At 55.4% G+C, this 23420-nt stretch overlaps 1 protein-coding gene across 1 annotated transcript in view; it reads left to right on the top strand.

The window, feature by feature from the left end:
* The window catches only part of CAMK2A (calcium/calmodulin dependent protein kinase II alpha), a gene marked incomplete at its 5' end in the record, with an annotated part of 60445 nt that overhangs the window by 14160 nt on the left and 22865 nt on the right, over positions 1–23420 (top strand). Inside the window, 11 exons of the mRNA XM_080804501.1 lie at positions 449–543; positions 7377–7436; positions 12729–12783; positions 13628–13693; positions 13797–13869; positions 16988–17090; positions 18339–18422; positions 18549–18643; positions 19676–19798; positions 20176–20259; positions 21731–21773. Coding sequence (XP_080660627.1) covers positions 449–543; positions 7377–7436; positions 12729–12783; positions 13628–13693; positions 13797–13869; positions 16988–17090; positions 18339–18422; positions 18549–18643; positions 19676–19798; positions 20176–20259; positions 21731–21773 — 881 coding nt within the window. The remainder of the gene's footprint in view (positions 1–448; positions 544–7376; positions 7437–12728; positions 12784–13627; positions 13694–13796; positions 13870–16987; positions 17091–18338; positions 18423–18548; positions 18644–19675; positions 19799–20175; positions 20260–21730; positions 21774–23420) is intronic.

The following is a 23420-nucleotide window of genomic DNA, read 5'->3' on the forward strand; positions in this document are numbered from 1 at the left end:
GCTGTCCCCAGGGGCGGGACCTCGGAGACTGCTGTACAGGGGTGGGAGGGAGCCTTCTTACTACCTACATTTTTATATCTTTTGAACTTTGAGTCATGTTGATGTGTTCCCTACTCAAAGCCCAAAAAACTAAAATCTTTCGGAGACAAGATTCTGTGATTCTGACCCTACATGATTCTAATGTTTTACAACCTGGTGGGCCCAACTTCTTACACTTCTGGAAGGCTCATCCTTCACGAGGCCAAGGCCTCATAACCTGTGGGTGGGCGTTCTCCTGGGTCGCCAGCCCTGCCCTGTCCCTGAGTCAGGCTACTCAGCCCCCGTGAGCTGAGCAGCCCTGCAGGAGGTCTCCCTAGCCAGCGAGGTACAGATGCATGAACTTTGGCATGTCCTAGCGAGACATCCCTTGGACCCTTCCTTCCCTCCTTCACCTTCTCTGTCCTCCTAGGGGAGCCTTCTCAGTGGTGCGCAGGTGCGTGAAGGTGCTGGCTGGCCAGGAGTATGCTGCTAAGATCATCAACACCAAGAAGCTCTCGGCCAGAGGTAGGTGGCAGATCCGTGCCTTGCCCGCCCTCTGGGGCTCTTCTCCCCTCTACGCCTTGGGTTAAAAGCAGGACCTAGGTCTGACCCCCTGGGTGATGCTGCAGGGGGAGATTCTTCTTCCTGTGGGTATTATGAGAACAGACCCCTCCATTTTCCTTCCTCATGAGATCTAGACTAAAGGACACAGCCTCTCAGACAGAACAGGCTCTCTGCCTCCTACCCAGGGTGAAGGCTAAGGTGCCAAGTGGGACTTCCTTTCCCTGCCCTTCCGCCACTTGCTTCTTTTCTCATCTCCAGACCTGTGCACCCACCATTCCCTTATCTGGCTCCTTACAAGGCTGACCCTTTTTCAACCTTCAGGTCTCAACTCAATGTCACACACTTTGAGTGATTTCCCAGACCCTTACATCTGAGGCCGTCTCCCCCATCTTTTATCGGTTATTTCTGTTTACCTTCTTTGTGGCTTTCCCCCCATCTGCACTTGTCACATTTGCTGGCTTGGTCCCTTACTAACATGCATCTTGGCTATAAGCTCCAGCGGGCGGAGACGGCTCTCATTCCCTGCTATACCCAGTACCTAGGACAGCACCCAACACATTCTAGCGCTCTACCAGTGTCCAGTGAACTCTAGGGGCATCCTGCTTCAGCCACACTAGTTCACCCTCTCATCCCTAACTAGTCCCTAGAACAGGGGCTCCCCAACCTGTCCTCACCCTGGAACCCCTAGAGAGCTTTAAGAACTCTTGATGCTTCCCCCCACCAAGAGGTTGTGACTTCATCTGTGTGGGGTGTGACCAGGATTTGAAAAAAAAAGTCCCCAGGTAATTCTGGTTTGGAAGTGGTCCTAGACCAGCAGCATCAGCATGACCAGGAGATCGCTAGAAATGCACATTCTTGTTTCCAGGCTTAAGGAATCAGGATCTGCATTTTAGCAAGGTACCCTGGTGGTCCGTGTGGATACTGGAACTTGGAAAGCCTGCCCAGGAGCCTGGCTTCTTGCCCTTAGCGTGTGGTTAGAGCAGTAATGGTAGCATCCATGGTTAGTCGGGGAAGGTTATCCATGTTGGGGAAGGTTATCTTCAAAAATCTAGTGCCTGGTCTGAATGGTGTCTAAGCTGCCTTGGGGACCCCTGGAGGTGGAGGGGGTCCTACCGGGTGCGGCGGGTACAGGTGCAGCGCGGGAGACGTCATGCGAGGAGCTGTCGTCATGGCCAGGTGTTGATCTGGCATAGCGGCATCTGTGTGGAGGCTGTGCCCAGCAGGTGTGGGATTCACGGAGTCTGGTACAGGATGTTCACGTGGCCCCCTACAGGCCTCCCAGCAGGCCCCATGTTGGACCGCGCATTGCCGTCTTTCATCTCTTTGGCTCAGTGCTGCTGGGAGCCCAGCACTTTCTCCTAGTTACTGAACTCCCCCGTGGGCAGCCAGTGTCCTGCGGGGAGAAGAGGCTGGGTGTGTGGAGGGTGGTTCTCTGAGGGTCGGGGGCCGAGATGGCACACATTCAGCATGGAAGATGGTGTGGACGGACGACACCTGTGGAAAGTCTGGAGCTGGAGCCGAAGGCAGGGAGCCAGGGTGGGTATGGCGGCTGTGGGAGCGCGGCCTCACATCCAGATGCTGGGACCTGCCTGGCTTCCTGTGGTGTGAGTGGCAGTCTGGCGCCCTTTGTGTGTTTTGGGTCTCTCGTGATCAAAGGAGATGTCCCAATCCCTGAGATACAGGGCAGGGGTGCTGGGAGGGGGGCAAGATTAGCGCTATGGCTTGGGGCAACCGGTTGATGTTACTACAAAATGAGGGAGGGTCAGGAGTCAAGGTCCTCCCTGGGCACTGGACCTCTTAAGCCACTTCACAGTATTCTCAGAGCAACACCTCTCCCTGCCTCCTGGTTCCCTCTCTCTCTCTCTCTCTCACACACACACACACACACACACACACACACACACTCTCTCTCTCTCTCTGACAGGAAGAGACAGATGTGTATGGGAGGCAGTGGAAGGGGCACTGTCCCTTTTCTGGAAGGTGACTAAGCATTCCTTGGGCAGTGGGGACTCTGGGCAGTGCCAAGGGGAAATCAGCAAGTCCCCTGTCTTTGGCCATTTGTTGAGACTTTGATATCCTTACAGGAAGGCGGCCCGGGCCTAGCTGAGTGTGGAGGGTGCGAGAGGGGAGGTTCTCAGGGGAACCATCTCAAAGAAGTCTGCCAACTGCAAGCCTTCTCTCCCCAGTGGGAGAGGAGGAGTGGAGCTGCTTCTAGCAGGTTCCTTTGTTTGCCACTCATGGTGCCTGGGGAGGGGAGAAGTTTGATGCTGAAGATTTGGCAACATACCCTAAGATTCTCCTGCTGGCGCTCCTTCGGGCTTTGGAAGCTCCCTGCAGGGGGGCCTGGCCCACCTGGGGTGTCCGTCCCTCCCCTCACCCCAGGGAGCTGCGGCTTCCCCTTCCCCACCCAGGTCAGCCTCTTGTTCTGTTGAGTGGCTCCCCAATCCAGGAGATTATTTTTTCATATGTATTTTTAAAATACTCTTTTAGATAAAATGCTCGTAGTGTAAACAATTTCAAGAAGTCTTAAGGACATGGAATGGAAAGTGAAAATTTTGCCTGTCTCAGGCCCTGCCAGATCCCCTCTGGAGCGTTTCAAAAAAAAAGTGGCTGCCTTAGTTCCATCCTGGAGGGCTGGAGTCAGTAGGTGAGGTCCAAGCTCCCGCAATGAAAAAACCCCATCCGCAGCGACCACAGCTCGCTCGCTCAATGATAACTCCCTGCCGGGGGCTTTGTAGGCTTCCCAGCCACAGTCTCAGGCAGCGCAGAAAAGAAACTCCTTAATATTTTAGGGGACGCTGGGCACATGGATGTGGCTGGTGCGGCCAGGAGTGACTGGCAGGGGTACAGAGACCTCCATAGTAACCATTGGCCACCTGAGCGCTGAGGGATCACCTCCTTGGCTCCCGGGCAACCAGTCCCAGGACACGGGGTGAGAAGCATGGCATGAGCTCATTCATGCTGCCCCTCAGCTTCAGGTTCATGCTCTAAGGATCCGAAGACAGATCCTTCTCGTCTTCCTCATCTTACTCCCCACCCCTGCCTGGCACTCTTGGCCCTTGGGATTATTCTTCCAACCTCCCAGGAGCAGAAGCCCGGTTGAGGCCCTCTAGAGGGTGGGAGCATTTCCTCTTCCAAGACTTGGAGGTCTATCTTTTTCCCCCTGGTTTCTGTTCCTCTGGCCAGAGTCCCACCTGCCCGCTGGGGTCCCCCTCCCCCACCTCACTCTGCAGGTAGAGCCTTCCAGGCTGCCTGATTGTACTTCCCCCAAAGCTCTGCCCTGCTGGCACTATCTGGCCCCAGGAACTTCACCTTGAACCTTACTTTCACTCACCCTTGCCTGCCAAGTTCTTGGGCAGGGCATGGTCCCTTAGCCCCAACACCCTGGAGGCCTGCCCCTAGGGAAGGAGGCAGAAGGTTCACAAGGTATCATGGTGAGCATTAGGGACAATCCTTCCAAGTACTTGGGCAGGAGGGGTCCCTCAGGCCTTTCACCATTGGGAGGCTGTTATCTATCTAGCTGAATGGATTGATTTGTCAATTAATTAATTATGAGAATGGGAGGCAATATAGTACAGCAATTTTGAACATGGGTTGAAATCCCAGTTCTGCCATCTCTTAGCTATGAGACCTTGGACACGCTGCTTAGTGGCTCTGGGCCCTGGGGCATGGCTATGACTGACAGACCAGGTCTTGCTCTCATCGCACCTGTTCTCTAGGGAGGAAGACTGTAAAGAACATTAAACAATAAATAAGCGAGGTAATTTTAGGTAACAACGAGTTATCAAGAAAATGAGACCGGGTAGTGGGGAAGTGATGGGGCAGGAGGGACCCTCAGAAAAGGCAGCCAGGGGAGCTCTTTGAAGAGGTGATATTGTGCTGGACCAGCCTGAGGAGAGGGAGGCAGCCATGACAAGACCCAGGGGAAAAGCATCCTAGGCAAAAGGTTCAGCAAGTGTAAAGGTCCTGAGGTGGGAAGGGGCTTGGTGTGCCTGAGGCCAGAAAGGTGGCCACTGTGGCTGAAGCTCCAAGGCCAAGATGAGGCAGGACCAGCGGGGTCTGCTTGGCCACGGTGAGGAGTTTGGGTTACAAGTACAATGGGGAGTCTGAAGGGTTGTTGGAGAGTTTGAAGCCAGGGAGAGACAGAATCTAATTCATATTTTAATAAGAGGTCCTCGGCTACCAAAGACTATTGGCTGGAGTGCAGAGAGCATCCAGGAGTGGTTCCTCAGGGCTGCGGGTTCTAAAGAGGCTTGACCACCTTATTGAGTGACTTTGATAACGGGACTGCTCTTTATCACTGGGCCTCAGTTTCCTTACCTACAGAACGGGGCAAGGCCTCAGAGGTCAAAAGAAATGCAGTCCCTACTTCCTTTGAGGAATGTTAGAAAATAGAAACATGTCAGAGATACAAAAACTGGTGAATAATATATATGTTTACAGAAATTCAACTAATTCTTGCTAAAAGCCCAGAGAGTGGCAATGTGGCGTGATTGGACAATGCACGAGATGATTGCCAGGTTTATAAAAACAGCTCCTGGCATTTCCAGCAGTTGAGGGCTGGCCATCAGGCCCAAGCGTGAGGCTGTGTGACCTGTGTATCCTTTCAGTGCCGCTCCTGGGTAACATGATATGGTGGTGAAACATCAGAATTCTGCACTTGGGTCCCTCATCCCCTAAATGTACAGGCTCGACCAAACTTGTTCCCTGAACCTATAGCCCCCAGCCCCTTCTGATAGGCCCCACTTGACTGGCCTGGTTTCCGGTTCTGCTGGGGATGGGTGGGGTGGGGGAGAGGGTTGTAGGGCTGGTGGGGGAGGTGTCCAGCCGTCCTCAGTCCACTGAGGGCCCTCAGCAGCTCGGGAGAGAGAGGCCCCTCCTTTGTGCGGAATCTGTCTCCTACCATCCTGGAGGATGGGGAAGGAGGCTGGGAGGGAGGGGGGTCAGCGGGAGGGAGGGGGGACCAGGGGGAGGTTGCCTCCCCCCGTGTAGGCAGCCTCCCTTCCCCTAGCCCATAGTCCACCTCCAGCTGGGGAGCTGAGCTTACGCTAAATGGAGACAGGAGTGGACTTAATTGCTTTGCTGATGAAAAAGCCGCATTTCAGTATTGTTCTTGGCCTGTGCAGCCCATGGAGGGAGGGCAGGGGTTGCTCTAATGAAGAGACAAGGGAAAGATGAGCTGCCTGCCTGGGGACAAGGGCTGGGACTTTCTCCGTCCTTACTGCCTTTCTTGGGGGTTGCGTGCTCTGAAGGGGCCAGTCAGAGACTGGAGTTCAAATCTGGGCTCTGCCTCTGAGTGTCTGCGTGGGGTCCCTCCTATGCGCCCTGATTTTCCCATTCAGAAATTGGGGGCCGGTGGAGGTGGGGGCGATGAGTCAGGGTGCAGAGAGTGCTATAGCACAGTAAAGCTCACGCCTGGAGTCTGACTGCCTGGGTATAGTGTGTGGCTCCGCTGATCACCATGGATCAGGTGCGGCTGTGAGCCTGGTACTCAGTTTCTAGGAACCTCTGTTTCCTCCTCTGTAAGGTCAGAGCGTGAAGGCACCTCCCTCGAAGGGTTGTTGTGAGGACTTGAGATGGGGTCGAGGTACACTGCACAGTGCCTGACACGTAGTAAATATTCTACTCATTCCCTTTGTGTTCTGGTTCTTTAAATTAAGGCATTAACTATGGAATTGTGAGAAAAGCACCAGAAAGGAAATTGAGAAGTGCCTAAAATGGGGACAGTGATGCCCACAGAGCAGGGTGGTTGGGAGGACTGAAGAGAGTCACGGGTAGGATTGTTCCCGGCAGCCCCAGGGCGGGAGACCACGGGACAGATTCTGAACAAGGCCTCTCTCCCTGTGGGTCTGGACAGAAATCCTGGAGAGCAGGTGTGAGAGCTCGAGGTAAAGCCCAGAGGCTGCCACATACAGGCTCTACCCTACAGATTCTCTGGGGTGTCCCTGGCCCAGAGTCCCCTGGAAGGGAGGCAGCCTCTGTGAATTAATACAGCTCTTCTGCTGCAGAGAAACATACACTCCCCTAGAAGGTTGATCAGACCATGGTTTATTCTATAATTCAATGACTTCTTGAGCACCTACTATGTGCCAGGCATTTGAGTAGATGCCAAGGGTACAACAGAGACCAAGCACTTGCCCTTAAGGGTAAAGGTCCCCGTGAGCCAAAGTGAGATGTGTTGTCCTGAGGCCCTGAGAACACAGAGGAGGGGCCCCCTCCTCTCCTGGCAGGACAGGCTGCCAGGAGAGGGCATATCGAAGAACAGGTGAGCATGAAGGAGTGATGGCCAGTGAAGGACAGTGGGAGGTTGAGAGGGAAAAGTTCCAAGCTGAGAGAACCACATGGGTGAAGGCCCCCAAGCCTGAGTGCAAGGACTAAGCAGGGGGGCTCTGGGGAAATGCCATTCAGCAGTTCAGTCTGGCTGGAGTGCCCCGTGAGGAGCAAGCCTGGAGGCGGGGTAGCAGGAGCCTACCCTGGGGTGGGGTGGGGGTGTTCCAGGCTCTGCAGATGGGACGTGGAGATGCACCTCATTTGAGAACCCCAGAAACAAAGACCCAGAGAGAGGAAGGGACTTCCAAGGCCCTGCAATCCCGCCCCCCACCACCCCTTCTCTGCTGCCTCCCACTGCCTTCCTGGAGAACCCAGAGGCTCTGCCAGAAAGGCAAGCTTATCCAGGCGGGGGGGGCAGGGGCTGCCCTGGGGGGTGCAGACCATAAGAGGCCACGAAGAGGCAGAGACAGAGTAGGTGAGGTTTCCTCCCTCACCTGGGACTCAGCTGGGCATCTGTGTTTCAGATCATCAGAAGCTGGAGCGCGAAGCTCGCATCTGCCGCCTGCTAAAGCACCCCAACATCGGTGAGCTGGTGGGGGAGTGTGTGAGGGGGTGGGTGGAGCCTGGCCCTGTGCCCCGGCCAAGCCAGTGGGTCTTCTGGGCGGGGAGGGCAGCTTCTCTCTTCTCTGTGGTTGGTGGCAGTAGGGATGGGAAAGGGGGTGCCTTTAATGGTCTCCACGTTTCTCAGAGACCAGCTTGGTTGGGGGGAAGGTGAAGAAGGGGCCCTCCCTCCTAGCCCACGCTGCCAGCAGCCTCCTTCAGAAAAGCTGTTTCAGGAAAACTCCCGAAGCTCCAAAGCTCCAGGAGAGAGACAAAAATAGGCCAGGCGTGGCCTTGACCATAACGGCCCACTCCCCAAACCTACCCCAAGCTGAGTCAGCCTGGCACTGTGGCCTGCCCACCTACCTAGACTAGCAGCCTGCCTGTCCCCCAGAGGCAAGCTCCAAGGTCCTGCCCCAGGGGCAGACTGAGCACAGACTGCAGGGGAAGGGCTGGGCCTAGACCACGCTTCACGGCCTTACCTCCCCTCCTCCCCCATGCAGGACTGGGGGTTTGCATCCCTGCCCATCAGGGTTCTGGGTTGGGGTGGTGTGGCCAGGGGGATGGGGAGGGGAGGAAGAGCAGATTCTAGATATAGTCCTGTCAGGAAATGGCTGTGTGACCTTGGGTGGGAGCCCTGTCCTCTCTGAGCCATTTCGCCCATCTCCACAAGGAGACACCCTCTGCATCACGTGGGCTTCCTGTTTAGAGGTGGATTCTGGCTCAGTGGCTTTGGGTGGGGCCCAGGATTCTGCATTTCTGGCACACTCCAAGGCAATGCCAAGGCTGCTGCTTCAGACCACACTTTGAGGAACAAGGTCTAGGTGCTCTCTAAGGAATATTCCCACTCGGGCAGCCACCACGCCTTTGCCCTTGGGAAGGAAGCATAGCTCAGTGCCCAGAGCCCCAAGGGTTAACTCTCCTGCCGGAGAGAAGCATCTCAGTCTGCTATTTATACCCCAAAGGCACCTCCCCTTCCCGGTGCCCAAGGAAGGGGAGCAGAACTGCTTGCAAACAGCAGCCAGAGGCTCCAGGACCAGAATGAGAGGAGGGGCAGCAAGGCGGCCGGTGGGGGGCAGGCCTGTTTGTACCCCGATCCCTGACCACCGGCTGACGGACTCACGGTGTGGCCTCAGGCAGCTCCTGCCCTGCTCAGGGCCTCCAGCTGCCCAGCAGTATGATGGAGGGGTCGAGAGGGAGCTCTGACTACGAAGTCCCATGGTTCTTAGAAAGGCGACCAGCAGCGCTAGGGAAGTAGGCGGAGAGAGAGTGTGTGTGTGTGTGTGTGTGTGTGTGTGTGTGTTGCTGCATACTACAACTGTCTCGGGTCAACCTTGCCTCCTCCTCCCTCTCAGCCTTCCCCCTGCCCCCGCCCCACTATACATGGGGAGCAGTACCTTATGGGCTCTGGGGCTGACACTCTGCAGCTCTGATCCTGGGTTTGCTGCTTAATGGCTGTGTGACCCTGGACCCGTTGCTGAACCACTCTGAAGCTCGGTTTTCTCATCTGGGAAATGGCGATGATACCCGCCTCATAGAGTTGTGACGATTAAGTAAAGCATAGCCCCACGACAGTCCCGAGGTAGGGGCTGCTCCCCCTTGTCCTCAGTCTATACCTTGGCACAAGACAACCTCTCCTGAAACCCTAACCTCTGTGCAATTCTCACTCTTCCAAGCCATCACGATGTTTGGTCACCAGATAGGGGCACTGTGTTTAATGTGCTGGTTAAGAGAATGTAGTTTGCTCCTGGGGTCCATTCGCAGCTCTGCTGCTCGCTAGGTGTTGGGGCGCACAGGCTCATGAGGGCAAGCACAGTAGCCGTCTTTTACAATTTCTGGGCGGGTTAAATGAGAAATTGCAAGGGAAGCACTTAGCACAAGCCTGGCCTGTGGTTAAGTCTCAGAAATGGTGCTTCACCATCATCATCATCACTGAGGCCTTGTCTCCTCCCTTCCTCCCCTCCCCTGCCCTTACCTCCCCCTCCCTCTCCCCTCTTCCTTCTTTCCTTCCTTCCTTCCTTCTCCTGACGGCAAGGGTATCCGGGACCCCACCACGTGCCAAGGCCTCTGCTGGGGGCTGAGGATGGGTGGCAGGAGTGAGGATCGCATTGGGATAGGGGAAGCTAATGCACAGAGATATGGAAAGCAGAGCTGAGCCCAGATCAGGAGGATTCGGGAAGAACCCCAAAACTATCTCAGAGCCGGAAGGGCCCTGCTTCCTGAGCCTCCAAGCATCTCACTTCTAAGTAGATTATAATCTCCCAGAAGAAGTAGAGACAGGTGCAGCTGTGGCTGCAGAACCCCAGAGGCAAGCCTGTGGCTAGAGGAGCTGGACTGAGCCTTAGTCAGCCTGATGGGTGACTCTAGCCATGCTTACTGGCTGCTGTCCTCGTGGGGCTGGTGCCCAGCCCCGGAGTGGGGGGACCGGGTCAGGGAGGCCCTGGCTCAGCACAGGGGGTCCAGCTGTGCTGCGCACACAGGACAGGGACAGTGCCCCACACTGTACCATCACCACCTCTGATAGGGTCGACCCTGAAGGCCACCCCAGGGAGTAGGGGACACCCTGAGAGTTTAGCAGGGGATTTGGGGGTAGGTAAGGGGAGCGAAGCAGGTCAGTGAGGTAGACGACAGTGTCCTCATTTGTCAAATTCTCCTGGTGCCGAGCCCTGAGTTGAGGGCTTTGCAAGCATCATCGATTATCCCCCCGCAGCAGGCCAGTGGTGTTAGCACTATGGGTAGAAAAGGAAGCTCAGAGAGGTTACCTAATTTGCCCAAAGTTACACAGCTTACAGGAAGCAGAGCTGGGAGGTGAGCCCAGCAAGACTGACTCCAGAACCCAGTTTCTCACCATTCCATCAAACCTCCCAAGGGGACACCAGGAGTGTGCGTCAGGGGGCAGAGGCTAGGGTAGCTAGCACTGCCCTTCAATTTCCAAGAAAAAAACCCATCCCTGTTGGAAATATGAAAAGAATGTCAGAAATTCGTGAGTCCAGCTATATAAATGAAAACTAGGTTACAGATTTGTTGGATCTATGGCAATATTTTAAAAAAAGTCAAAAGCTGGCAACATAGCTCAGTGACCACAGACATGTCAATCTCTACCACGCGGTGAGACCCTTTCATACCCCGTGGTGGCGCTTGAATCTTCCTTTTCCTCTTTGGCTTTGGACTGTTCTTTCTCAGGGCAGCCTTCTCTGATGGGAGGGGAGGTTTTATATGTCCTGTCTCCTGGGTTCTGAGCTGTGCTGGTGCCCCCTCTCAGGGATGATCGCCTACCCCAATGCCCTTATGGAGGTGGCAACTGGAAACCAGCCTGTGTTCCCCTTGCCTGGCTGCTTAGACGGGCAGCCTTCTTTTCCTTTTTTTATTTTTAAGATGTATTTATTTATTTGAGAGAGAGAGATCACAGGCAGGAGAAAGGGGTAGAGGGAGAGGGAGAAGCAGGCTCCCTGCTAAGCAGGGAGCATGACGTGGGACTAGATCCCAGGACCCTGGGATCATGACCGGAGCCAAAAGCAGATGCTTAACCAACTGAGGCACCCAGGCACCTGGAAAAGGTTTTTTTTTTTTTTTTTTTTACTTTATCTGGCTACACTAATAATGCAAGTTTATGGTAGATCAATGAGAAGACAATTTTTAAAGTATAGTCTATAGCCTTGGGACTTAGAGCTAATACTGTACTATGCATGTTTTCATATGATACATGATGTCTGTACCTCTCAGGTGTTTCTTTTTTTTTTTTTTTAAGATTTTATTTATTTATTTGACAGACAGAGATCACAAGTAGACAGAGCAGCAGGCAGAGAGAGAGGAGAAAGCAGGTTCCCTGCTGAGCAGAGAGCCTGATGCGGGGCTCGATTCCAGGACCCTGGGATCATGACCTGAGCCGAAGGCAGAGGCTTTAACCCACTGAGCCACCCAGGCACCCCTTCTCAGGTGTTTCTATACGTGTTGTGCTCCCAAGGTGCCTGGTCGGTTCAGTCCTAGTGGAGTGTGTGGCTCTGGGTCTCAGGGCTGTGAGTTCTAGCCCTGCACTCAGTGCAGAGATTACTTAAATAAATAAATCTTTAAAAATATTTGTGTTCCTGTCCTCCTCCATCTCTAGCCACCTTCCCCCAAACCCCCATAGTAGATGTCTACTCTGATGCATTTGACACCTGCTTCTCCAAACTTTATGTGCAGATAAGCCATAAACCATTGGGGGGACTTGATACTGAGTCAGAAATATGTGCATATGGCCAGAATTCGGATGGCACTAGGGCTCGCAGAAAAAGCAGAGAGTCTCACCCACCCACCACTCCTGCCCTCCCGATTCCCCTCCCCAAGGTCCCCCAATGCCCACTTTTTTGTATCCTTCCAAAGACACTTATGCCACAAACAGGCCTAAATACATCTTTTTAAGTACCACACACACTGTTTTGCGCTTTGCTTTTTTGCCAAACAACATAATTCAGAGATGATTTAGAACCAGGGGAAACGTAACTGCTGTATTATCTTAACAGCTGTGTGATCTTCCGTTGGGCGACGTATCCCGATTCTCTGAGCACGCACCCCGCTCTGCGGACGTTTTTAGGCAGTGGCTCAGGGAAAGGATGTGAATCTGTCCTGGGAGAAAATGCAGTTGGCTGGCAGGGTACAGCCCCTGAGTCAGCTCTGGGCCTCGGGCCCTTCTTTCCAGAATCTCAGGGGGTAATTTTGGGAGCTCTGGGCTCCTGGGGGTCTTGCCCCTGTTCTTGGTGAGCGAGGGATGAAGAGATGACAGTTTCTCAGCAGGCCTAACTCAGGGACCCCAGTCCTCCCTGGTGGAGGACTAGGACTAGGCTAGGTCCTGGGTGAACACCTACTGTGTGCCTCATGGAGTTCTCACAACGAGGCTGTAGGTCCAGGAGTTTCATTCTGATTGTCCAGGCAAGAAAAGAGAGGCTCAGAAAGGTGTAGCAACTTGCGTGGGGTCACACAGCTAGCAAGTGGCAGAGATCTGAGCCATTTCCATGATGTCAGACTGCCCAGCCAGGAAGCTGAGGGTTGGAGGAAGGAAGAGGCCAGACTTTGACCAAAGCAGGGAAGGGTCTTTCATCTTTAAACCTGGGCCTCTTTTGACGATGCCCGAGGTCCGTCACCGTCGTTCACTGGCGTTTGTCAAGGCACCTGTTACCTGGCTTGTGCTCAGTGACTGAGAAGTTGGTATGTTGGCCGTTGGAGGAGTGAGGTGAGAGGGCGGGAGGAGGTGGAAGCAGTGCTTCCAGCTTAACTGGCTGCTTGGGCCCCTCCCACAGTCCGGCTCCACGACAGCATCTCCGAGGAGGGACACCATTACCTGATCTTCGACCTGTGAGTCTGGGCCCACCCCGGGTCGTGCAGGGGCTCGAGGGGCAGCCTGAGCAGGGAAGACCTAGGTGGGTCCCTTGGCCTGAGTCCCAAATGCCGCTAGGCTGGGCTGAATTCCCTTTTGAGACGGAAGTTTCCGGAACATGATAGGCCTGCCCCCCAGACAAGGCGGGTGGGTCATCCTGAAACGCCAACGCACACTTGTTACTTCTGTTGTCTCACTGCTTTGTTTCTATTTGTGGCCGGCGGTGCTGGCTTCCCATGTCTAGTGGCGATATAAAATTTCCTTTTGGAGTAATTTTCAAGTTTTGAAAGCCACTCAATCGAATGAAAAACAATAATGAAATGATAGGTTCTTGGGTTGGCAGAGAAACTCAGAGAAGACACTGGCCCCATCTGCAGAAAACAGTTAATCATGGGGAAGGCTCTGCATGTGTGGGTACAGGAGATATCTCTGTGCCTTCTGCTCAGTTTTGCTGTGTGCCTCAAGTTACTCTAAAAACTAAAGTTTATGAAACAAACAACAACAACAGCAAAAACCCCAGCCCCTGGGCCTCCTAATGAACCTGAGTGATACCCTCTGAGTGTCCCACCCCCTGACCTAACTCTAGCATGGACCCAGTGGGAGAGAAGGGCAAGTGGGGGAGGGGAGGGCAGTCCGTGGAAGGGTGGGATGGGAGCCAGGAAGAGGGCTACAGCGGGAGGCACCCCGGGGCCCCTGGGATTCCTCCCCTTGGACTGAGATTCTGAGGTCCCTGGGTCACGCCCTTAGCTTCCTAGAGACTCTTCCAGAAGAGGCAACCCCGGGGGCCTTCGTGGGAAGGTGACTCTGTGCCTATCTCCCCAGGGTTACCGGTGGGGAACTGTTTGAGGACATCGTGGCCCGGGAGTATTACAGTGAGGCCGACGCTAGGTGAGCACCAGGTGCCTGGGGGCAGGGCATCTCCCCCACCAGCTTCCCAGCTCCCCAGGGGATGTCTGCCTTCACAGGGGGACCCTGTCCTCTCTCTCCGCAGTCACTGTATCCAGCAGATCCTGGAGGCGGTTCTCCACTGCCATCAGATGGGTGTGGTGCACCGGGACCTGAAGGTGAGTGACCCACCCAAGGGGGCGGCTCCCCTACAAAGCCAGGGGGATCATCAGAATCCCTTCAATTGCCCTGAGTTGGGCTGGGCTGGGGAATACCTACCCCAGGGTTCTGATGAGGAAACTGGGTGCAGGGAGGAGTAGCCAAGCTTCGGAGCCAGTCTCCTGACGCCCAGGCCCACGTGCTCTGGGCCAGACCAGGTAAGCAGTTGTAAGGTCGTCCTAGGCTGGCTCTGGTGGGGTCCAGGTCCCAGCCAGGCCACTCTCCAGCCACAGGGCCTCAGCTGCCTTGCGGTGGGGTTGCCATGGCAACCTCTGCTGGGGGTTGCTTGTTCTGTCTAAGGAGACAGCACAGTACCCAGTGCGCAGGGACACCGCAGTTCTTGTTTCTGGATCCCTGGCAGGTACGGGGAGAAGAAGCACAGGCCTTGGGGCCCCTGGAGTCCTTCCTCTTCCCATTGGAGAAGAAAGGCCTGGGAAGATGTGCAATCTAGGGTCGGCAGTAGTCGCATAGCCTTGCCTGGTCGGCACAGACTCCTCGCTCCCCTCTGCCGAGCCTCAAGTTCCCCCGATTTTCAGAGCAGCAAACAGAGGCCTATAGAGTCTAAGGGACTTGCCCAAGACTCTGCCATTCAGTTGTGCCTGAGCTAACATGGAGCCCTGGCCTTCTGACCCCAACCACTGGGCCTGCGGGGGTCGGGGCCAAAAAGCCACTCAGCGCAGCTCCTGCTCCTGCAGTGGCCCCTTCTAGGTACCTGTGAACCTCTGCTGTTTGGCCTTCAGTGACTCTGAACTCACCTCTTTTTTTTTTTTTTTTAAGATTTTATTTATTTATTTGACAGAGAGAAATCACAAGTAGGCAGAGCAGCAGGCAGAGAGAGAGGAGGAAGCAAGCTCCCTGCTGAGCAGAGAGCCCAATGCGGGGCTCGATCCCAGAACCCTGGGATCATGACCTGAGCTGAAGGCAGAGGCTTAACCCACTGAGCCACCCAGGCGCCCCTCTGAACTCACTTCTTGAGAGGCAGCCCCCTCGAACCACTGGGAAAGTCTCCTTTCATCTTTCCTGCTCTGGCCTGTGAGCCCCGGTGCTGCCCTTGGGGGCCACCCAGATCAGGCCTCCAGCTCAGGCCTGAGGTTCTTGGGCAGCTTCATGGTACCTCCTCCCTCTTGTGCAGGCTGTTCTCCCCCATCCCCACCCAGGACAGGACCCCCCAGGCCCTCCTCAGCCTGGACCCCGTCTCTGGACACTCTACCTGGGCGTCCTCCACCAGGCCCGGGCCCCTCTCTGGGATCCAGCGTTCTGCCCAGAAGCCCTGCCCGCCCCCGACTCTCACAGCGGAGCTCCTTGGGGCTCAGTCTGGACCCACAGGCAAGTGCGCAGTCCAGGAGGGTCCTGGCCGGACGGCAGGGCCGTTCTCCCAGAGGGCCTGTTCCTATTATAGCAACAGCCCCTGCATGGGAGGAGAAAGGAGGAGAAGCAGCACAAATTTAGGCCACTCTGGATAGATTAATTAGTGGCATATTCATCAAATCAGGGCAGGACGGCAACCAAGACCCAGGACACGTTGGGAGCGCAGTCCCCGAAGGATAAAAGAGGGCTTCGCGAGGGGCAGATGGAGCTATATTTGTTTGGGTCCCGCCTAGCTTTGGGCAGCAAAAGGTCAGAGGTGGGACCCCGTCAGAAGTCCCAGTGGGGAAGGGGGTCAGGGGAAACCGGCCGTCTCCAGGGACGTGGAGCCCAGGCCCCCGCCCCAGCCCCAGCAGCGATTCTGAGTACTAATGCTCACTGCGCATGTGCCGTGGGCCACTGCCAAGGGCTCTGCACGGATTATCACGACTGATCTGTACACCAGCCCGTGAGGTGGGCTCTGTCCATTTTTCTGAGAGGAGACCAAAGCTCAGAGAAGTAAAATGGCTTGTCTAAGTTCCATAGCACAGAAATGGCAGAGCTGGGTCAGAGGCCAGGGCTACCCAACTGCAGAATTTATTTCAGCCCTTCTCTGGCCTGTGGGGGCAGGGAGGGATTTCCTGTTCTTTACTTCCAGAGGAAGACAGCAGTCTCGGGGCCCCAGAGGCCAGGCGGCATGTATGAGGGCCCCCGTCTTTCAGTCCGGCGTGGTTGAGAACGTGGCTCTTGAGCCAGACTTCGCCTCAATTCTGATACTATGCTTTATCAGCTGTGTGACCTGAATTCTGATGCTGTGCTTTATCAGCTGTGTGACCTGGGTCATGCCACTTAACTTGTCTGAGCCTTGGTTTCCTCATCTTTACACATATGACAAATATGTATGAAGTACCCACTATGTGCTGCCCCCTGCCTTGGGTGTTGGCGATAGAGTGGTAGACAGACCAACAGGGAACTCACTGTCTGTAGAGGTGACAGATAATGAACAAGCACAGAGACAGATGGGGGGAAAATTACAAATTGTGGTATCTATGAAGGTAACAACAAGTTGCTGAGACAGAAGATACCTGGGGGGTCCTCCTTTCGATAGCCATGGAGGGATTCTTTGAGGAGACAACATGAAAGTGAGAGCAGATGAAGAGAAGACACCAGCTCTGTGAAGCTCAGAGAAGGAGCAAATCAGACAGGGGGAACAGGAAGTGAAAAGGCCCTGAGGTGGGACCAAGTGTGATTGTTTCAGGGAACATAGGAAGGCTGCTGTGGAAAAAGGGAATAATAATGCCCACCCCAAAGGTTGTTGAGGTGATAAGTGAGATGATATATGCAAACACTTAGCCTAGTGGCTGGCCCATAGTAGGGGCACAATAAATGTCACTCCTTTTTCCTTATTGTGGTGGTAGCTGCCCCCCCAACTCCCTGACCCCATGTCAGCCTTAGCCCCAAACCCTGAGGAGAGGCAAAGGAGGGGATGGGTGGTGGAGAAAGGTCTTCCTGCTGCCGAAGACAGAGGTCTTACCCTAGGGTAGTTCCCTCCACTGGGGGCTGGAGCTCAGGGTCCTGTGGCTGGTCCTGGAGGTGGGGGCAAGGCACCTCTAGATTGTCTAGCTATCTAGACAATCCTGTGGGCTCCGGCCACTGGAGGTGAGGTTCTGAATCTGCTCACTGTCCTCTGGCTCTTTCTTCCCCCATTTCACTCTTCTCTCTGGTCCTGGGAAGCCGGAGAATCTGTTGCTGGCCTCCAAGCTCAAGGGCGCCGCGGTGAAGCTGGCAGACTTTGGCCTGGCCATAGAAGTGGAAGGGGAGCAGCAGGCATGGTTCGGTGAGTGGGCACGGGGATGGCAGGGGTGTGGGGGCCCAGGCTTGTGTTGACATATTGGCCCCTAGGAGTCCCAGGCCCAAGCAGGGGCAGGTAAGAGATGGCTGGGGTACCAGCCAGAGCTCCTGGAAATGAGGTCCCACTGCACAGCCTCTGGTCAGTGGGTGTTGCCCATCTTATCTCCACGGGGGTCAGGTTCAGGGACACGGTTATCCTTAAAATAGTACACGGCCTTTCCACATGCACACGCACCACAGCTGGCTGGGGGCTTCCGTGGGTTCCCCTAACAGCCTGGGTGCCAGAGCTAATTATCCTGATTTTACAAACGAGGAACAGAGGCTAAGAAACTTGAAAGAGTTCACGGGAGACTAAAAGGGACAGAGCTAGGATTGAAGCTCAGATGACTCAGCAGACTCTGAGGTTTTGGCATAATTGAGTCCTTTCAGCTAGCTGGGGAAACTTCAGTGGACACTACTGATCAGTGATTAAGAGACAGAGCTCCGGGTTCAAGTTCTGACTGCCACTCAGGAGGTGTGTGATCTTCAGCGAATCATTTCACCTTGCTGAGCCTTTGTTTCCTTATCTGTAAAATGGGGGTGATGATAGCATGGACATCAGGGCTGTGTGAAGAGTGAGACCAGGCACGAACACACACACTCAATAAATAGTAACTGTCCTTATGATTCCATGTTCAAGTACTTTGGGTGTCTGTTTATTTCAAACGATCCTCCCAACACTGCTGGTTGGTAGTAAAGGGAGGAATCCCTAATCTCTCATTTGACAGATGAGGGAACTAAGGCCTCGAAGGAAAAGAGACCCACCAGGGGACTTAGGGCAAAACCAGAGTTAGGGACAGGCCTCCTGCTAGCCCAGAACCAGCTCCTAGAACGGTGGGGAGTGAGCAAGGGTTCAGCTCAGCCTTCAGCTGACATGGCAAGGACATTAGAGTGCCACCAGCACTTGGTATTGACTACAGGAGGGCTGTTAGCGGTGTATGACGCCGAGCAGGACCCCATGGGAAGGACTCTGGGATTGACCGAGGACTTTTGCCGTAGGCTTTGGAGTGGGGGGTGGGGTACCCTGTGCACTTGTCCACCCTGGTCTAGAGGCTTTGCTGCCTTGCTGGGCCAGAACTTCCTGCCCTCCAGCCACTCTTGGGGGCAGGGAGTGTGTTCTCTCTCTCCAGGGCAACCTCACCCCTCTTACGTGCCAACCCCTATGTGTGCGTCTGCCTGTGTGTCTGCGGAGCAGGGTTTGCAGGGACACCGGGATACCTCTCCCCGGAAGTGCTGCGAAAGGACCCGTATGGCAAGCCTGTGGACCTGTGGGCCTGTGGTGAGTCCAACCCAAGGCCCTCTTATCCCCCTGGGCTCCTGGCCCTCGGGGGCTGTCTCCTTCCCCATCCCTCCCCTCTTCATCACTTCTCCTCACACTCGAGGCTTCTCCTGGTCCTCTCCCCAGGGGTCATCCTCTACATCCTGCTCGTTGGGTATCCTCCATTCTGGGATGAGGACCAGCACCGCCTCTACCAGCAGATCAAAGCTGGCGCCTATGATGTGAGTGTCCCTCCTCTCTCCAGCCTCCCTGCCGTGCCCTGAGTCCTTTCCAGTGAAAGCCAGCACCCAGTGAGGTCAGAGATCTGAGCTGCCTCCCGTTCGCCCTCCCAACCTACTTAGGCCCTCTGCCACTCCCTAGTTGCAGGCGGGTGGAGCTTGAGGACTGACCACACGTGGCCCCAGGCTCAAGGTTGGGCCTCAGCGTGATGGCACTTAGCCTGGGGCCCTGGAGGACAGACGCAGCACCGAAGTGGGGTGAGAGGTGGAGAGTAGGTCCCAGAAGCCAGACTCTCACCCTCCCTTTCTCTCTCCCAAATAATAATGCACACACGAATAATAATATTAGCTAACAAACACTTTTCTAAATGCTTTATAGATTATTAGAGCTCATCCACATACCCATCTATGACATAGGTACAATTATTATGCCCATTTTACAGATAGGGAAGCTGAGGCACAGAGAAGTTAAATAACTGCCCTTACCGCATAGCTAAGAAATGGTAGAGCTGGGATTTGAACCCAGGCAATTTGGCTCTAGCATCTATGTTTCTAATGACCAAGATATACTGCTTTTCAATGAGGCTGATTCTATCAAGCCCTGTGGTATGTGTTTTATATCATAGTTAATCTTCACAGCATCTCTAGGGGCAGCTGGAAGGTCACCCAAAGTCTTGTCCAAAGTCACACGGCCCAGGAGGCAGAGCCAGGACTTAGACCCAGCCTTCCGATTCTGAAGTCTGGCCCATAACCACTGGCATTCTGCTCCCCAGATAAGGCACAGCCTCAGAAAAACAGAGGAAGGCCTCCTTTCCCCCTGGCCCCAGCTCTGATTTATCCGGGGGATCAAGGATCCTGCCCCTCCTCAGGTTCCAGAGAGGGTCCCTGCATGGAGGATCCCAGCGCCTTCTGGTTGTGGATGCCCAGTGGATGGGCAGTAGGACCCCTGCCTGCTCCCCTGCCAGTCAGGGGCTGGGGGATCGCAGGGGTGGCCTGGGGTAGGCTGGGCAAACCTGGCCCCTCTGCCCCTTCCAGTTCCCGTCACCAGAATGGGACACAGTCACCCCGGAAGCCAAGGATCTAATCAATAAGATGTTGACCATCAACCCATCCAAACGCATCACGGCCGCCGAGGCCCTCAAGCACCCCTGGATCTCGGTGAGCCCTCACCTGCGGGGTCCTTTCCAGGAGCTGCTCCTGGCATCAGGGTGCAGACCCCCATGGGGTTCTCGCCCTGTCCCCGGCCCCTCAGGCCCAGCGGAGGGTCAAGAGGGCCTCACCCAGAAATGCTTCCCTGCTGTGGCTCTCAGGGGAAGTGGAAGTGGGAGGTGTTCTGTGTCAGCATCACAACGGGGGGCTGCTCCTGGCATGGATATCGGGTGCCAGGGCTGCTAAGCACCTGCGGCATTTACAACGTCCTCTAGAACAAAGATTTGTGCTCCCCAAATGCCAAGCACCTCTCTCTAAGACATCCCACTGAAAGGGCTTTGGGCAGGCCTGCCTCCCACTCACAGACTTCTCCCCACTTCCTCCAGCATCGGTCCACTGTGGCCTCCTGCATGCACAGACAGGAGACCGTGGACTGCCTGAAGAAGTTCAACGCCAGGAGAAAACTGAAGGTAACACGTCCTTGCCCTCCACGGCCCCCGGACATGGAGTAGCTCGGTTGGGTCTCCGCAGAGGCCAAGAGATTCACTCACAAGTTCTTTCCTTCACTGAGTCAACAAACATGTCCTGTGCACCTACTGTCTGGGCTGGGGAGTTAGTGGGTGGAAAGGACAGGCAAGGACCCTGGACCGTAAGGGGGCGTGGTGAGTGCTGGGACGGGGCACGCCCCGAGGCCGGGGGTGGCCATAGCAGGGCCATTGAACCAGGTCTGGAAAGACCAGGGAAACCTCCCAGGAAGCCCTGCTGGGCAGGTGGCTTATGAGCGGACACCGCAAAGGATAAGCAGGTGTTAGTCATGTTGTCAGAGTGGACAGACATTCCAGACAGAGAGAAAGCGTGTGCCAAAGTCTGGAAGCATGAGCTTGAGCCTGTAGGGGGACTGTAAGTGTTTCAGCATGGCTGGTGAGAGGGTCTGGGGGTGAGATGGAACTGGGCAGGAGACCAGGGTGGGTGAGAGGCCCTGGTGCAGAACACCGGAGAGGACAAGCCAAGAGACGCGGACAGGGGTCACAGCCCAGAGGAAGCCACAGTGGGACCCAGGTGGGCCAGGAGCTGCCAGCCTCGTGAGCAATTGGCGTGTGCTCTTAACCTGTGATAGCTCCTGGCCTGGACCTCGCCAGGGACCCCATGAACAGGTAGGAAGAGTAACTGAGGAGTCCCCAGCCTGCTGGAACAGAGAAGCCATCAGAATGCTGAGTGACAGATGCTGAGGGCCCAACGCCTTCAGAAACTCCTCACCAGCTGTTCCCAGGCCTGATGTGATGGCCCAGGAAGGGGGCTTGGGCCAGGCGGGTGGTGGCCAGCATGATGCCAGAAGAAATAAGTCCCATCCCACCCCCCAATGGGAGTGGTCACAGAGGAAATCTCAAAATGTCTTAAAATCACGGACAGTCAGACTCAGAGAGTGTCCAAAACAGATAGCATCAGAAGCAGGAGGGCCATCCCCTAGGCCCTTCATTGGGACAGGAGCGTTTCTCTATGTCCCCCAGGCTGTGAGCGGGGAGCCCGGGAAAGATGAACTAGTGATGAAACAAGGTACTGAGCACCATGACGGAGGGTGAAGGGGGCCCAGGAGGGCAGGGGCTATCGTCTTTGGCCTTTAGGAGTCCCCACCAACAGGTGTCTCTGAGCCCTTCCACCACCTCTGGCCAGGACAGCAGAACCTATTAATATCTTCTGCAGGGATGGCCCTGTTCTAGGAGCTGTGCCAGCTAAGGCCCAGCTTGCTCCGACTTCCCCAGGGAGGCAGACATGGTCTCCGGGCTGCGGGGTGAGGGCAAAGGGAGGGGCAGGGCAGAAGGCTCTGGCTCTGTGTCTGAAGGCAGCACCTGCCTCCCCTCCCCCGCTCCTCCCATTTCTCTCTCTCCTCTCCCCCCGTCACCTCCAACCTCCTGTCCCTTCCCCCGCTCCTTATCTTTGCAGGGAGCCATCCTCACCACCATGCTGGCCACCAGGAACTTCTCTGGTAGGTGGTGGGACCTCGAAGTCCCGAATATATCCTGCACAGGTCTGTTGGGAGCATTGCCCTGTCGATATCTGTGGGGCCTCAGGCCAGGGGCCTGGGGAGAATGAGGGCTACAGAGGACACTAAGACTGGGGGTTCAGGTCGCCTGCACCCAGAAAGAGCTGAAGTCGATAGGTCAGCAAGCCAAAGGCCCACAAGGAAGGATTAGAGTTTGAGTCTGGCTCCCTAACCTCGCAGCAGTGCTGGGGTTCTCAGGTTGGGCCAGCCCGAGGGGGGGCTCCCAAATATTGGGGTGTAGGTCCAGGCCAGACAGAAGCAGGCCCAGGGAGTAGCAATATTTCCATTTCCCACCTCCCCAAGCTTTTGCTCAGGTGGCCTTGGTGACAATGCAGTGGGGGCCCATGGCTAGGCAGAGAGAGGCAGGGCCTGCTTTCATTCAGCTTTGAACCACCTCAGAGCAAGTGCCCTTAATCAAGATGGGCCACCAGAGAGCCTGGGCTGCAGCCGGCTGGTTAAGGCAGGGAGTACCCAACGACCCGCAGGCCACAGCGCAGAGCCCCGCAGAGAAAAGGAAGGGATTAGTGTCGGGGCTTAGCAAGAAGCTCCCCTTGGCACACTGGAGAGTGCCCAGGCCAGTGCCTGCCAGAGGCTTCTCTCTGGGGAGACAGGACAGCTGACGGGGCTGCTGAGCAGATATAGCAAAGCTCACCCGAGGGGCCCTCTGATGGGCCAGGCAGGACACGTGGCCGGCTCCACAGCAAGGGTCGGCTCGGGCAAGTTCTGGTTCTGACTTTGTGGAGGGTCCACATGCCCATTTAACCAGCTGGACAAAGACCCAGAGGTGGGAAAACTCGGGAACTTCCGATGCGGGCTGGCCCTGCCTCACTGAACTGCCTTCCCACTGTCTCCCCAGACTAGGGTCCTGCACTTTCCTCGTCCTGAAAGACGAGCCACTAGACAGTCAGAGTCTTTTTTTAACCTCTGAAGCGCCCCTTAGAAACTCTAGTCCAGAGCTCACAAAATGGTGCCCGTGGGTCAGTTCCCATCTCTTGACGGCCCTGTGGGACCAGTGGTGTTTTAAAACGGTGGTGTTTTTGAAGAGTTCCCAGCCATTAAAAATTAGGAGATTTCACAGAAAAACCCAGATCTCTGTCTTTTCTTGAAAATCAGAACATGTGACCTCATGGAACCCCCCAGTTCTGTGGTTTTGGGCTGGAGCTGAGAGGGCCCCCTTGAAGCTGGAGGGGGGACCATTCCCACTGTTCCACTGTACACCCCAGCCCAGGAAGCTCACAGAGGATGGACAGCCATTCCTCTCAGCTTCGGGATCCAGAGCCACCCACACCTGCATTTACTTGCCTGGAAGGGGTTGTAGGTGAACTTGTGAGAGGGACTGGGAGGCTGGGTCAGCATGAGCCTGTCCCTCTGAGCCTCTGGGGTATCTATGTCCCGTGCTGCCCCTCTTCCCAGGCTCGCCATCCCCAGGCCACCGGGAGAAGGACTTCCAGTGGCTACCATTTACTGAGCACCTACTGTATACAGGTCCCGTGCTGTGCTAAACGCTTTACAGATCTCCTGTCTCCTTTAACGTAAGGCATTTGTTTGAGGTCTGAAGCAGCCAGATGCCAAGCTGGGCAGGGCTGGGCA

Source organism: Martes martes (assembly GCF_963455335.1).
Source record: "Martes martes genome assembly, chromosome: 5".
Classification (NCBI taxonomy): Eukaryota; Metazoa; Chordata; class Mammalia; order Carnivora; family Mustelidae; genus Martes; species Martes martes.